The 15,624-nt window shown below is 39.2% G+C and overlaps 1 protein-coding gene across 3 annotated transcripts in view; it reads right to left on the bottom strand.

Annotated features, from left to right (window-relative positions):
- Positions 1 to 15,624, bottom strand: part of NCKAP5 (NCK associated protein 5) — a 671,283-nt gene that overhangs the window by 217,126 nt on the left and 438,533 nt on the right. For all 3 annotated transcript variants that reach the window (XR_011201523.1, XM_069224677.1, XM_069224678.1), the window contains exons 6-7: positions 15,321 to 15,389; positions 282 to 320 (exon numbers count right to left, since the gene is read on the bottom strand). Coding sequence is in view for 2 of the 3 variants with exons in the window: in XM_069224677.1 (XP_069080778.1) it covers positions 282 to 320; positions 15,321 to 15,389 (108 nt within the window). In the remaining variant the exon portion in view is untranslated. The remainder of the gene's footprint in view (positions 1 to 281; positions 321 to 15,320; positions 15,390 to 15,624) is intronic.

The raw sequence follows: 15,624 nt of genomic DNA, 5'->3' as shown, positions 1-15,624 counted from the left end.
GATGTTATTGAGGTGACTTATGGATGCTACAAAGTCATACAAATATAGAGAAGGCGTTAATGTACACAGACTACCATTTGTCCTTTCAAACGCAGTTAGACAAAAAACTATTGGGAGAAAGAACACTTTTTCTCTGACTATTTTCTAGCTCATACTCCTTAGTGATGGAATCATGCAAGATCATCATCTCAGCTATTCATGTACACAGTCATTTGATACTGATTTTAACAGCACATGCATCTACTTAACTATTCTGTTTAATTAGTGAATAAATTACCAACCTTTTGAGTCAGCAGTGCTTGTACAACCTGGTTGGCAACCTTGGAGGAGAACAAAAACAACAAAGACAACATTAATACATTTTGTGGTAATGTCCATTTAGGCATCTTCTTGCATTTACGATGCACTATTTCATCTGCAATTTCATGTTCAAGCTAGGTTGTCCTAGGCAAGTCACAGAGTCCCAACACCCCAAAAACAACACAATATGAGGTTGACCCATGATGTGAAGTTGGGGTAGTAAAACTGGGATGTCAGCAACTTGGACAATCATACACTGTTTTTACCACTACTCCTCTGATACAGTAACTGAGCTTTTGATCAAAAAATGGTCATTATGTTTTCAAACTCAAATTTGAAGGCAGGTGTGCAAAGGGTTTTAGTATTTGAAAATCCTCTGATTCAGTAAACCAGAGGGTTTGTGAAGCTAATACCCTTTTTCGAATATACTAAATAAACTAAGTCCATTTACCGATTTGGAAAAGGATTTCCGAATCTTTAAATAGGTTTAGGAAACCATAGTGAATCAGTATTTCGAAAGGTCAAGTTTAGGGCGTCCCTTCAAATTACCAGTTCCTTTTGGTATGTATTAATATTCTGCACTAGAAATCAGGGTTCAAAACAATATTATTTTACTGACTACACCAAGGTAGTGGTAATCCATTTTCAAACAGTCAGGGATCCGGAAGGACCCATTCTCCATTGAGAACATTGAAAAAAACATTTTTTAGGGGTAGGCAGTGGTCTATGGGTCCACTGCTTACTCGTAAAAACAAAAACAAAAAACAATTGAGAAACTTTTTCTGTTTTTTTTTTAAATGCATCCCATTTTCCTTTAAGAAAAACGAGCTGCATTTAAAGACATGATTGCTTTATTTAACACTAATCGCAGAAATAGTGGTCCGCTTAACCAGCAGGCCTCCATCTTTGTGATGGTAATGAATCGTTGTGAGTCACAAGGTTGGTTAGATTCTGACCCACTACAATTCCATTTTTTTAGGAACCCATCTATTAGAATAGAGGTAGGTTCTTAAAAATCTCTAAGCTCGCAAAAAAATCTGTTCGCCAGACTTTAGTAGCGGATGCTGGGTATGACACTGCTGGATAGAAAATGTTGTTGTACACATGGTTTTAAAGACTTGTTTATTTAATAATTAAGCATTTTTCAAATAGAATGTATATATGCCATGGCATTCACGTTTTCAGTACTTCATGTCACTCAAGCAACATTAGATGATGCAAAAAGGATCCTTCTCTGATCCTAAACCTTGACCTTTTCATGTCCGTGGTGTGTTGCATTCTTCTGAAGTAAGGTACATTATTCTATTCTAAACACTGTGTATCCATTTTCCATATCTGCTTGGTATCCAAAGGTCGGTTTTCCTCTGACGTTCTCTATCGGTTTGACTGTCCAGGAAAAGGTCAGCTGCCTCACAACTACCAATGTGAAACCCACTCTCCTACCACAGTGATACTTTGGCTACGTATTATGATCAACATTTTTTGGGGTTAATTTCCATATTCCCCTCTTGAGCGGGGACCTTTGTTTTAAACAATCACTGTCATTATGAATGAAAACCTCCTTTGTGACTTTGAGTTTCTCCATTTTTGCTTTTATGTCATACTCAGAACCTTTAGTGTTTTTGCTTGACCCTCAAACGTGTTAGTTAAATTATCTTAAATGGGCTGCTGGAAGTCAATGGTGTGTTTTATCATTGTTAAGAAGCATATACTTTTCCTGGACCATCACTTTCTTTGGGATTGTCACCTCTATTGAGAATTTCACAAATTGACATTTCTATTTTATATTTTTTGCTAACAAGCCCATTGGCTACTCCATTCACTTTTTACTTGTGCTGAGGATCCTCTCCTCAAATTCACTCTAGGCATTACCAGCGCATTTATCAGCTACACTGCATTCAAGTCCTGATAAATAAATGATTACAAATAAGTGTATGACTTGGCCAGGTAATAAGTTATCTTTCTTGGTCACTAGAGAACTAGTTTTCCTTAGACAGATTAGAATTTTAAATAACACTGGTACTTCCTGTATTGGACTTAGGCGCTGTTTCGAGGTGAGGCACTCACAAGCCACCTAGCCACCAAAATACACTACTGCATGTCATATTAAACTTGATTTCAGGGTGGAGATGATTTTAGCCCATGCCAAGACTCTCCTCATCTGGCCTCTGACATTGTAAGTCTTGCGTGGCTGTGATTACTTACCTGTGGCTTTATGAGCCGTAGAGAAATCTGTAGAATCATTGACAGGTAAGTCACAACTTTAGCTTACTACTAATAAGAGTGACCACTTTATTCCTACAGTCTACAGCACATATGCGGATAGTTCCGATATCACCTCTGGTAAGAATATAGTCAGGAAGAAATCCCTGCCATACAACAAACTTAAAAAACATTAAATTGTGTATACTATGCAGTAAAGAGCAAAAACCCATGTTCCCCTTTTGCTTTAATACGAATTAGGCATGTACGTTGTCCAAGGTAAAAGCAAAACACTTGATGACATGATGGTTATTTTGAACGACTACAAATGAATGGGATATGCAGTTCACGTATGGCCTTAAACATTAGAGTAAGGCCAATGATAGCAATATGTTCATATTTCCTAAGTTTTAGTTCCATTTGTTTTTTAACATGCCAAAATATTGGATTTTGAGGGTCGAGGGTTTACTTAGGACATACATATTTTGGGAAAGATTTCACGAGGATGTTATTAATTTATCACCCTGGTAGAAAACAGCATATTAAATATACTTTTGAGAACAGTATTTAGTAAATACCACAGCCTGGTGCAGTTTGTTCGAATATAAAATTAAAAGCCATCTATTTTTATCAACTTTCTGTTTGTTTCTACATCTTAATAGTCCTCTTTTAATCAAGAAATGTTTACTCGCACCTAGTACAGCGGAACAGATAACAGCCTGGACGTGTTGGTAGATCTATAATGACAGCTTGCTATATAAACAGCTGCAGACAGATGAAATACTTACTATCACCAGAATGTGGTTTCAGGGCATTCACACTACAGTGTGTAATTGACTTGAATCAGATTACTGACCATTGATTAGTTTAACTCTATATCCAACTGGGATTTGTGAGAATGCTAGAGTTTGACCACATTCATTTTCTCTTGCATCAAGTATTTAATCAAATTACAATATTATTACAGTACCTTATTTTTGCTTTCTGTTCTGTACAAGGGAAATATATGCTTGTTTTTATTGTTGGGGCAAGCTTAAGTGCAGATGCCTGCTGGCAGATCTATAAATAAAAAGTCAACATCACACTCATCTGAAATTCCACCATACTGTTTCCAAACGTTACTCTGCTTTAAGAATACTTCGAATTTCCAACGTTCCGTAACATTTGTATACGTTTGTGCTATTAGATTTAATGCATGATAGTTGCCCATATATGTGTTTGATGCTCCCCACCCCGCCATGCATACTGTATGCCTCACAAGTTGGAAAATGCGTTTGCCAACATGAAAACCTGTTGACATAGGGCCTCAATTAGAGGAATGGCAGACACAGGGATCAAACTAAAATTGTCAGATTTGATAATGACATTTCTTTTGGTTCCCTCTCCAGATTTACAGGTTAGGATAATGTGATCTTGTCAATTTTGGAGTAATGGATTGCTCTGTTTGTGGGAAAACATTTGACAGTCATGACACTAGCACTTGTAATATTGTATGGGCATCGTATTTAGAGTGGTCCATCCGCCGCTATTACTTCTGATGTGCTTATTCTCTCTGTGTTAGCCTTGTCAACTATGGGTGTCCAGGATGGAAAAAGTGCAAAATATCACCCACACTCTTGGAGAAAAATTGCAGCATGTGGAGGACTTTAGTTATGCCATTCCAGAAGAAAGACCCCTGTTTTTGTGGTCTGTCTCTAGAAAGTTCTAAGTGGTGGCACGTCTGCCATTTTGTAAAGTCATGGTGGTCCTTCAGTCACATTACACCCAATTCACAAAGACGTTTTTGGGAAGTGGCTGTACTTACATTTTTAGGTATTCACGAAAGGATTAACATGCATAAATATGTTTACACCTGCTATTTCTAAGCCATGAGCGTGTAAAATTACACTAATGCAATTTCAACAAAGGAGGTAGAAAGTGGGAGTAAAAAGGGGTGCTTAGCTTTCTGAGTTGTAAGTAAAGGCTAAGATACACATCTGTTTGCAAACATTCAAAGCTGCTCTTCTACCGTTTTCCTCCTGGAAATTGTCACAGATTTGCTAAGGCTATGGCTGGAGCAAATCCTTTTCTAGGGTAGGGTGGTGAATTAAACACCCACAAGAAAGTTGTTCAAAAAGGAGAGAGAAAAAAAAAATTGTAACTGCACACTGACACTTGCTGTTCACTTTTGGGTAAGCGCACTCTGAGTAGAGTTCTCTGTGTAAATGCCTAAGCCTGAATAAGTCAAATGATTTTTCCCGGAGTCAGTCTGGAAAGCTGTAACTGACAATGTTTTCCAGGTGTACATCTTCATTATATACATTGACTTCTTTGTAATTGACCAGACCTTTGAGGAGATACATGACAATTGAGCCAACAGAACTTGAACCCTTAACCTTTAGAGAGAGTCTAATACCTTACCCATCAGCCCACAACAAACCCTTAACTGTGTACATCAAACTATGACATTTGATCCAAAACCATCAGTCTGTGGCTGTGGAAGATGGGTGAGCATACACTAACATCTACCTCATCTGTGAACTGGAAAAATGTGTAAAAGTATGTTCAAGTGGAAGTTTGCATCTCTACACATATTTCTACACTTTTTTGTCATTCAGACTCCCTGTTTTTTCCTTCAAAGTTGCTCTAAGCATGAAGACAGAGTTGCTTTGGGCCCAACCGTATGGAAGCCGACGCACCAAAAGATAAATATGGCTCTTTTACTCCTGAAGTTAGTATTAATGCAGGCTAATCTGTGATGTTTCAAAATCTGACTCCGTTTAGAAGTGAAAATTACGTTAGAGAGAGATGATTCAACTAAGGATCACAAAGTAAACAAGCCACATCACTGTTGTAAAAAGTAGATGTGTGCCTTTAAGAAAGTCTCTTCTGTTTGCGATAAATATGACTCTATAGTTGTCTCTGAGACTGCCCTTGACACCTAGGGCCTGATTTAGAACTTGGGGGAGGAGAAAACTCAGTCACAAATGTGGTGGATATCCTTCTGCTGTATTAAAATCCCATGATATCATATAGAGATCTTAATATGGGGGGTGAGATATACGTCACATTTGTGATGGAGTATTCCATCTACCAAGTTCTAACTCAGACCGCCTAGTCTAATAATCCTGAGGAGTAAGTTTGAAAAGAACTGAACCACCAAGATCTGCAGTTTTCACCATCCATGTGTTCTAGATGCATGGACACCACATCCAGACATTTAATAATTCACCTGTGCTACAAAGTGGATCCTTGTCAGAAGCACACACTGTAGAAATAATAATTTTAAAAATAAATAAATAAATTTTACAATGCTAATAAGCATTGAGAATCAAATCGGAAGCACAAATGGTGAAATGGTGTGTAGCCTAATTCAAATGATTTCTTTTTTAATCTTTCATGCTTAGAGTTAGAACTTGATAGATGTTTTGTGAAGGACCTAGCAACCTCAAACTTAGTCTCACTAAACTAGATAACATAATCTGGAGTAAAACAAATCGTGATTTCATTTTAACATGATCTGGAAGTGTTTGCAGCCACAATGTTCCAGACACAATAGACTGGTGGTAAAACGACATAGAGCCAGTCATAAATTTAAAACTGCTAGCTTATTTTGATATCTGCATTGCACACATAATTAGACTGGCCCTACTAAATGGTGGCCTTTGCAGTTCTAAAATGTGTACCATACATAAAAGTATTAAACTAATAAAATATAACACTATTGTTGTACAGCGTAGTCAAGAGATAGCAGGGGCAAAACTTTCTTTACACCAGAGGTGCAACAGCTGAGCTGCAATGGAAAAAACTCCTTGTACCAATCCTTCAACTGTCTCAAGTCTGTAGCTAGTTTCTTATATTGGCTAAACCATATGTCAAAATGCAATAACAACCTATGGGAGAATATGACACAATATGCTTCATTACTGCCAAGAGGAATCAACCTCCTCCGCACCTTAGGATTAACTCTTCATTCTCCCACTTCCAAAAGAAGCTGAAAACATCTTTCATCATAGTACTCCTCATTTGCCACTGAAAATGAACCTCAGGAGCCCCGGCTTTCTGTCCACATCAACTTTAACTGCCCCTTTCCCCTGCCCTGCTTATGTGACTCCTTCCCACTGTTAGCATTTACTCTTTTGCCCTCGAGCTAGTTTGATCTTTCTCCGTAATAATGTCAATAGCAATACACATAATACCAAAAATTGCATGGAAATGTCTAGAGATGATGATGTATGGAAACCATGAAACAGGTTCCACTTAATGAAAAAAGGTACTGAAAGAAAAGATATAGGGTAATGGTCAGAGGCCTTGTACAAATAATACCAATAGATCGATCTCTCATCTCACACTATGTTAAGCATGCATATTCATACTTCAAGCCCCTTGTGGTGTTCAAGCTTTTTCAGTAGGGAGGGAGGTGAAGCAGACCAGTTATTTTATTCTGTTCATATATAGAGCTCAGTGGTGCTGTGAACCCAAATCTATGTGCTCAGAGCACATGTAAGGAATACCTGACCCAGAAGTGGAACAGGATAGAGGGAGTGGGTAAACGTTCCTGACATAAACAGGGCAGTTCTGTGCATGAGGACAACAGCAAGAGGTCCAGACAGGAAGGGAGAAAATAGAAAGTTTTGAGGTAAATTGATGCTTGGGGACTTGTATGACAAGGTAATACTGTATTTGACTGCATGTGGGTGGATTAAATCTAAAAATATGACTAAGGTGCTCTATCATCTCAGAGTCGTATTTGTGAAAGAAAGTACAAACTATAAGGCATGGGGCTGCCCTATAGAAACAATATTCTGAATTGTCTTTTTATGCTTTAATAAAAGGCGTGTGCTCTAGGAGCCTATCAGAGATCACTGCCAGAATTCTAAACATTAGCGAATTATGTATGAAACTACAGACTTTAAAACAATTGTTTGCCAAAACCATAGGTTCCAAAATATACACTTTCAAAACTTCCCTAAAAAACACTTTATATCAGGAGTCGTTGTGCGTACTATTTTAACTCCAGTCATAGAACATTTGGCGTGGAGAGCATATAGATTGGTGCAAAATATGTTTTGACAGTCTGGGTCTTGCATACCCTCCTTAGATCTACATTGTGTTATCTTCTAAAGTTTCTGATGACATTTCTGTCCTCCAGATCGATCTCCGCAGCAATGTGGACATGAAATAGCAAAGTACGCAAATCAACACCATGCATCACAAATGTTATGAGCTGTTCAAGTCGAGTTGGTACATTTTTAGGGTCGAGCCTGCGTTGCATGCGCTCGCGCATGCGTATCGCAGCGAGATGCTTTAGTATTTAGAAAAGGGCTTTGAGCCCTGTCAACTTCACGTCAGTGTTTTTTATTGGTTCGTGGGCTTGCCTGATAAAATCTCCTTGCTTTCATTAGTCGAAGGCACGCATACGTCATGCCTTCTCCGGTAGCTAGGCCTCCTCGAGCGCAGCAACCAAGTACAGAAAACATGCGAGGCTCGCTGTTTTCCATCTGGCTCGTGGACTTCTTTTTCTCTAATTTATGAGCGCGATCTCGCTTGGCAGAAGTCGAGCGCTTTACATAGTTAATTTCACTTTTTCGGGTTATGTACATAAATGCACTTTTGCCCGATAGGTGAAAAGTCGGGTTAGGAGTTTACAACGCGATCAGCTCCAACATGAGCAAACGCGAGACCCGTTGCATTATAAATGCTTGTTTACCATCTGCTTTGATGCTCTGCGCGGTTTTCAAACACTAGCTCCTGACAGCCACCATCCTACCCAGACACTAAAAAAAATGCTTGATGTTCTTGAAAAGCAAACAAACCTCGGGTAATAAATTATTTTTGCATACTGACAAGAAATGTCCTTACCACAGAAAGTGTAAAATAACAATGAAGTGCAAACCAGCTACTCTTGACTACAAAGTAATTCTTCTTCTGTTAAATACTCCTCAGAGAAAAATAAAGGGACAAAAAATTAACCAGGGTAGTGTGAAAAAAAGAGCCTAACGGTCTTGATCATATTTAAGTGAGTGACAGGCAATTTAATTTTTCCGTCCTGATGAATTAATTAAGTACTTTCTGTCATAAAGTAAATTGTTCTCTAGTCCTTTGGTATTGCTGTCAAATTATATGCAGTCCCTTTGAAATTCCATAGAAATTTAATATCGGTTATATGTTTACCCTTCAGAACGTATTATGCGTTTTTAGCAAAACATTATTTAAATTGATGTCAATATAATCGAAAGTAAAGTTAGGGCTGTTTTGTTATTATAGCTGTTCCTTTTGTGTCTACCTGTGAGGGATTACAGTATTTATTTTGTAAAGTGAAGAATGGGCTCAGAAAAGAAAAAATTGTGAAATCACAGTCAAATCAAGGAACATTATATATATCCACACACATTCATATCTCTATATTGAAAGGTAATTAATCCGCACCAAATTGTCATTTAAAGTTGTGATCCTCAGATATTTAGTGTGTGATCAAATCTATACAACATTTTCTCAGGCACACATTAAAAACAGGTAAAGGTAGAACCATCAGTTTAATCACTCAATTTGTATTCAACCATTTTTAGGCCTTACCTACCAGTCATGCACTGTCTGTTCCAAGCCATAATGTTAGCTTACAGTTGGCTTGGAGCCCGCCATTTGCTTACAGTTGGGTGGCAATTGTCACTCTCATTTGGTTGCTTCTTATTTGTTAGTGTGGTGGGCTTTCCTTACTGTTCTTGTGCTTGCTCTCTTAGAGCATGGATACATTTCTGTGTCCTTACATTGCTCGATTTTTCAGGAGGTACATTTTTCTTTTTAAGTACTCCTCAAGAGTGCAGTTGGTTTCCAGTTGCCTCCCTAGTGTACCTCTCTCTTTCACCCGTTTAGTTCTCCCTTGCCCCCTTTCCGTGATGCCCTCATCCTCATTTGTATTCTTCTCTATGTTGCTTTCTTGCCCATGTGCTTCTCCCCCTTAGATCTATGCTGCTCTCTCACCCATTTGCTTTTCTCCCCTACCCTCCACATTGCTCTCTCCCACCATTTACTCCCCCTTATCTCCTGCCTTCACCCCACCTGCACCCTCCATGTTGCCTCTAGCCCTAAGTTTTGCTTCAGCGCTCACCGACCCCTTGGGCTACATTCACTGACCCCACCCTTGTTGCTTTCCCTCACCTGGGGCCAGATGTAGCAAGCAGTTTTGCCCATTCTGTGACTATGGGAAAATTTGTTCGTACATATGGCCCCTGCTTCCAAAAAAAGAACACTTTTCCCCTTTCATTTGCCCATGCGAGTTGGATCAGCAAATAAAAAGAAAAAACAGCAGCCACATAATTTCGAAGGCAAGTGCATATTTTGTTTGTGCACCAATATTTTTTTTCCTTACTTAATCTTGCTTCACAGCATCGGGGATGATCTACAACTGGGTAAAGTCTATTGGCAAAGTCAGGAGGTCACAAAGGCAAGACAAAGTGGCAATGTCTGCGTTTACAGAGGGCAACCCAAAAGGGCAACCCAAAAGACCACTTCTTCTTCCTGAAAGATGAGATTTTATTTCTAGCACAAACCTATAAACGACAGTCTATTCGTGATTATGCACATGCTATGAAAAGGTTATTTTTTGCCATAAGAACATCTATCTATATTCTTTACACTTTATTTCCCTAATATACTGTGCAGACAATAGTCCAGCGCCAGCACAGCGTCTGGCTCACCCTGTCATTTTCAATATGCCCACAGCTATTCCCTGAATGTTTGATTTTGGCAGATTTGAAGGTGCGTTAATCAAAAGGAACCCCTTAAACTTCAGATCTTGTGCTTCAAAGGGGCACCACTTGGCAGGCCGTGAGAAAGAGGAGAACCTTGATTGCTCTGCCGTCCTTGTAGTCTCAACGAGGAAATCTCCCCTAGCCATCTTTGTAGATGCCATGTTTATAGATGCCAGGGTATTTTGTGTTCCTAATGAAAGAGATGTGGCCTACCTGCCATCCAGAATAATCTGAAGCCTATGAGTTTTGTGCAGACGGGACCTCAGGTGTTAATTTATATTTTATTAAGCACAATGTTTGTGAATATTATAACTGTCAACTGCTGAATTCCTAAATTTCTCCATGAGTGAATCACGGTAAAAAAAGTGTTATCATGCATTAACGATGTATCTCTCATTAGGGTTACCCGTTATTGCGCATGAACATTTATTTAAATGTAATATTGACATTTACAAGCTGTTCGGTGACTGTTGCCCACAGAGAAAAAAACACAAATAGCCCACTTCTTCTACAAGCCCTTTATTTGTGCAGAAGCTGGTCTGGAGGGATTTTGCATGGTTTCCAGTCAAAGCCATCTTAATTTAGAGGCTCGACCTGAGGCCTGGCATGCTTATTCTGGTGAGTTATCTGGCCTCGACCCCTTCCTAAACATGTAAACTAAAATAATAATCTGTGCATCGATTGACAGTGGAGTGTGTATTTGCCCAGCTGGCTAACTGTAGAGTTATAAGCTGCAGCTGTCTGGCTGCTCAATGACCACCTTTTCAACTTGCTGGCCACTTCTTCCTTGTAATCACTTAGGCTGAAAGGCATGCTGAATCAAAGCTGACCTGCCTTCCTGCTGTCTTTGCCTTGCGTAGAAGCCCCTAGCAAGCTCTGAGAGAGGAGAGATGCCAAAGACACCCGCGAGGACTTTTTTGTAAGTTCTCTGTGGTTCAGGGCTTGTGGCCCACTGTCCATCACAGCATGCCCAGGTCTGTATACCTCCTGAGCTTCCACGCGGATGCACACAGGCTCCCAGACACCATCCTTTGACTTTGCAGGTAGCATCAACACTGATGTTGCCGTTGTGTTTGCTTTGTGTTTGTTAAATATTTGAAGACCTTTTCGGTCACAATCCTTCATTGATATCAAATAGACGCACGGTAACCAATTGTGAAATGAAATGTGCGGTCCTCAGTGTTGTTAGTCTGTCTATTTGAATCTCTGGAAACATTCACTGTTTGTGACCCTTGTATTCCTGGATCTGCACACCGGTGCAGTAGTTCTGTTTATTTCCGGTTCAGGTGTATTGTGAACTAGTTTGTTTATAAGGGGCCCAATTTTCATTTCACTACTTGTTGATCTGATCTGGTTAGTGGTTTCCACATGAGATTAATGTCCCACTGAAATAATGTGTTGCATTGTTTGTTTATATATATATATATATATATATATATATATATATATATATATATTGTATGCTTTCTATTTTCTTGTTACTGTTTATATTGCAAATATACTTAATGTATACGAGTTATTATATAAAATATTGGGTACTACACAATCCTGGCCAGGGCCCTCCTCTGAAGGCCACTGCAACCTCCACCACCATTGCCCCTGCCAGCGCTGCCAAGACAGTACCAAAACAACTACCAATCATCGCACTCCTATAAGTGTGACACTTCAGACTGTCCAGGCCGTCCAAAGCTCTAAGAATGGTGTGAGTGCCAAGTATTATTCATTTTTAATGTAAACTGAATTATTTAACAATGTTGTTGTGCTCATCTCAAAACTAGACAGACAGCAGAACCATGTGGTGGACTGTCATTAGAACCGGTGTTAAGAATTCAGTATTGGTGCCCAACAGCTGAAACCACTGTCTCAAGTTAAGCACTAGTGGCACAGTGCACCCCACTTCTACTCAATGAACTCAGGAGCTTATGAGAGGTTCAATTCCTATTGTAGACTTGGTCTCTCAAGCAGTGGCTTCCAGTGGGCCTCAACGTTCTCTTTAAGAGACTACTATGGTCACTTGTTAGGATGCAGACCAGTTCCACGTGAAGTACTGCACCTGCAATGCATGCTAGCTATGTTGTTAAGCCTTCCATCAATTAGGGTGCACAATTTAGCCAGCAGATTGTGAAAAAGAAATAGGCCAAAAGAAGCATCTGACCTGCAAGCAGATAAACCGTAAGTGATGATTTACTTTGCGAACTGAAACCCCCTTAAGAGAGTTTTGTTAACACACGTGACTGCTCTAGAACCTGCCCTCTCCTTTGATTACTCAGGTATTTGTGTTTCTGAATGAACTAAGCAATAGAACAAAATAAAAATATAAACGCTTGCGCTGGATTGGTCATTCGGCTCTACAAGCCTATCTGATTTTTGCTTCATAGTTTGTATTTTTCTTCCACAATCTCAATGCTATTACAGTTGCGAATCAATTATAAGGATCTTTGTTGCAACTCCCTGAAACAACATCTACTGTGGTGAGCAGGTCAGAGCTCTGTGTCAGGCTCAGTTGTCAACTTTCAAATGACAGTGCTGATGGATTCCAATTTGCGGCTTATTTCACTTGCGAACATATATTTGTGTAATGGTGAACATTCACTTTTGTCAGTAGAAGGCCCTCACTATCTAATAAACAAATGTTTGACCTATCCATAAAACCAGTGTTTTTGAATTACGTTTTCTCAGAATATTTGTTAAAAATGACAATGGGGTTTCAATGGCCCCTAGTTTTGTAATGTATAATGATGCTCAGTCCAGAAGGCTACTTGAACACTACTTAGTTGCTTGACTTCATAGTGTTACACACCAAATTGTAAATGGGAGTATTTCTAGATGAATAAAACTATTATCCCTCATTTGATCGTTCTAGACCTTTCATCTCTAATGAGGCGCAATCAAATCATTCAATACATTTATTTTTCTCCATTTTTTCATAACTTAAGCAGGAGCTCGTGGATCCTAATTAAAATGGAAACAGTGCACACTTTTTACTGCAGGTTTCACTTTTGCTATGACTATAATTCTTTCACATTGCTTACTTCATTTCCTCTAGATTATTAAAGGAGTTTAGGTTCTAGGGGTTTGAACGGGCATGTGCACTAACACCAGTAAGAAGTCTGGTATGTCTTCCCTGTATGACTACATAATGAGTTCTGATCAGCGCCTCCTCAGGTCTCGCTGACTGTTCTGGGCGCATCATAGTTTGAAATATGTATGTAGATTGCAATTCAAAAGTTGGCACGATTACTTAACTCAAGTGACCTTTTGTGTAGCTCCATTATGCTTTTTGTAGTGATAGCAATCCGTCCTTGCAGCACTGAATCGCCATATGATGATATTTGAACTACTGCTTCTTGACTGCACAAACCCTTACATCATAGGAATTTCTGATACGAAACAAAGTGTCAACACCTTTACACACCTGCCTATTCATTTCGAGCTTAGTGTTCATACAATAGCATCTTTTACCTTAGGCTCTAGGTTCAGCCACAATCATTCCTACACCTACAAATCTTTCATGAGTACCTTGACCTGATCTCTCATAAATCTGTCTTGCTTCTGCCCGAATCAGAAACATAATCGCCAATACTGTATGCCCAATTTACACAGATATATTTGGTCCTGTACCCTTCCTCACCTATTGGGCGTCACTACTTTTTTGATGATCTGCCCTTAAAGAAAGCAAAAGCATCCACTTATTTCTGGAGTCACTCTTTCATCTTTCACAGTGGCCTGGCAGGTCCTTATTTATTCTTCAAAATAGCTTTATTCTCACAAGGGTTTACTTGGTAAAATGAGGAAAGGCTGAATCAGTGTCAAAGTTAAACCATGTGAATTTAAGATGACTTTTGGTCTGCAAAACTCTTCCCACCGTATGATTTTGTTTATTACTAGAGTACAAGTAATATCATTATATCCAATGTTCTCATCTATAGCCCTTTTAGCAGTATGACCACTGTGGAAACGTCTAAGGCACCACACTGCTCTTTTCAGGGGTTGCCAGTATTTGAGTAATCAACTCAATGTTTGCCACCACATAAATTGCAACTGCACTCCTCAGACTCCTCCAAGGATAGCATTGCTGTGCAGAGGCTGGCCTGTAATTCGCCATCCCAAACCTCGCTGTGCATCTTGGGAGCATACTGTTCCGGGACATGTCAAGTTTTGTGACTCTAGGCCACTGTTGAATATACACCCTGAAGAGTCTATCTATACTGTCTCACACTATGAAAGAGAAACTTGTGCTAATGGTTTTAACAGATCTTCTCTCACACCTGCTGGCCCTATGGAAATAAAATTAGTCTTTGTCCATAAACAACAAATGAGTGCACTCTTGCACCCTGCATCGGCAGTAATAGGACAAGTGTCTATCTCACAGTTTGGAAGTGATCCACAGCATGTCGGTCCACATAAACCCCTTTTTAAGCATAGATTTCTCCTAGGTTGTCAGACAAGTCTGTGACAGCACCTATTAACTAGCTCGTTGCTAACTGCAGTATATATTGACACACATTTGTTAAAAGGGGTATGGTTATGACCACAAACTTACATCAGCACCCATTAATTAGCAGTGTGTCTGCCACTTACAACATTAGAATCAGTTACCACATTGTTCACGAATGTACATTCTCACACGCCCAATGAACATTACTAGGACACAAAGACAAACACATCAGCAACACAACAGTATTTTGACATATTACCAGCAGTTTTGCTGCATATTCCTAGGTGATGATCACCTACTTCTTTCACCAACACTATCTAACCACAATTACAAAACGTTGTGGAACACCTGCATTTCGAGAAGAGATTAATGCATTTTTTCAGACTTGGAATATTTATTTCAAGAATGTTAGAGAGGTATTTGTTAAAAAAAAAAAACTGGGAGTCAAGCTACTATTTACTAGTGACCTTAATTCACTACAAAGTCACAAACAGCTACTAAATAATAAAATGCGTGCAAACACCATGAAATTTTGCAGTCTAAATTGACGTTTTGTGTCTGTTGCATGACTGAATTGAATTTTCGGTACAGAAAGTCTGGTAAAAAGGTGAGCAAGAAAACAACTGCTTGAACACACTACGCCACCTTACCTCGTCAAGGCATCGCTCATACTGTTCTCTCTGGTTTTCATTCTCCAAAGCCAATGCTGAGTTCTCTGCCTGCAGTGAAATATAACAACAAAATTAATCAAGGGATATCTTGTGCAACATGACAACTTGCTCGATATATAAACAACAAACCTGCCTGGCCCAATCGAAATTGTACAACATGTTCAGTACACTTCTTCTTATTTGCCCGCTGTTCTATGTATCCTAGGAGGATTTTGCAAATATACATTTAGGCCTATAATATGTATAAGTAAACCAAGGGAGTTTTGAAATTCTGTCCCCACTA

Source organism: Pleurodeles waltl, chromosome 3_1, assembly GCF_031143425.1.
Source record: "Pleurodeles waltl isolate 20211129_DDA chromosome 3_1, aPleWal1.hap1.20221129, whole genome shotgun sequence".
Classification (NCBI taxonomy): domain Eukaryota; kingdom Metazoa; phylum Chordata; class Amphibia; order Caudata; family Salamandridae; genus Pleurodeles; species Pleurodeles waltl.
This window is presented reverse-complemented; position numbering and strand designations above follow the sequence as displayed.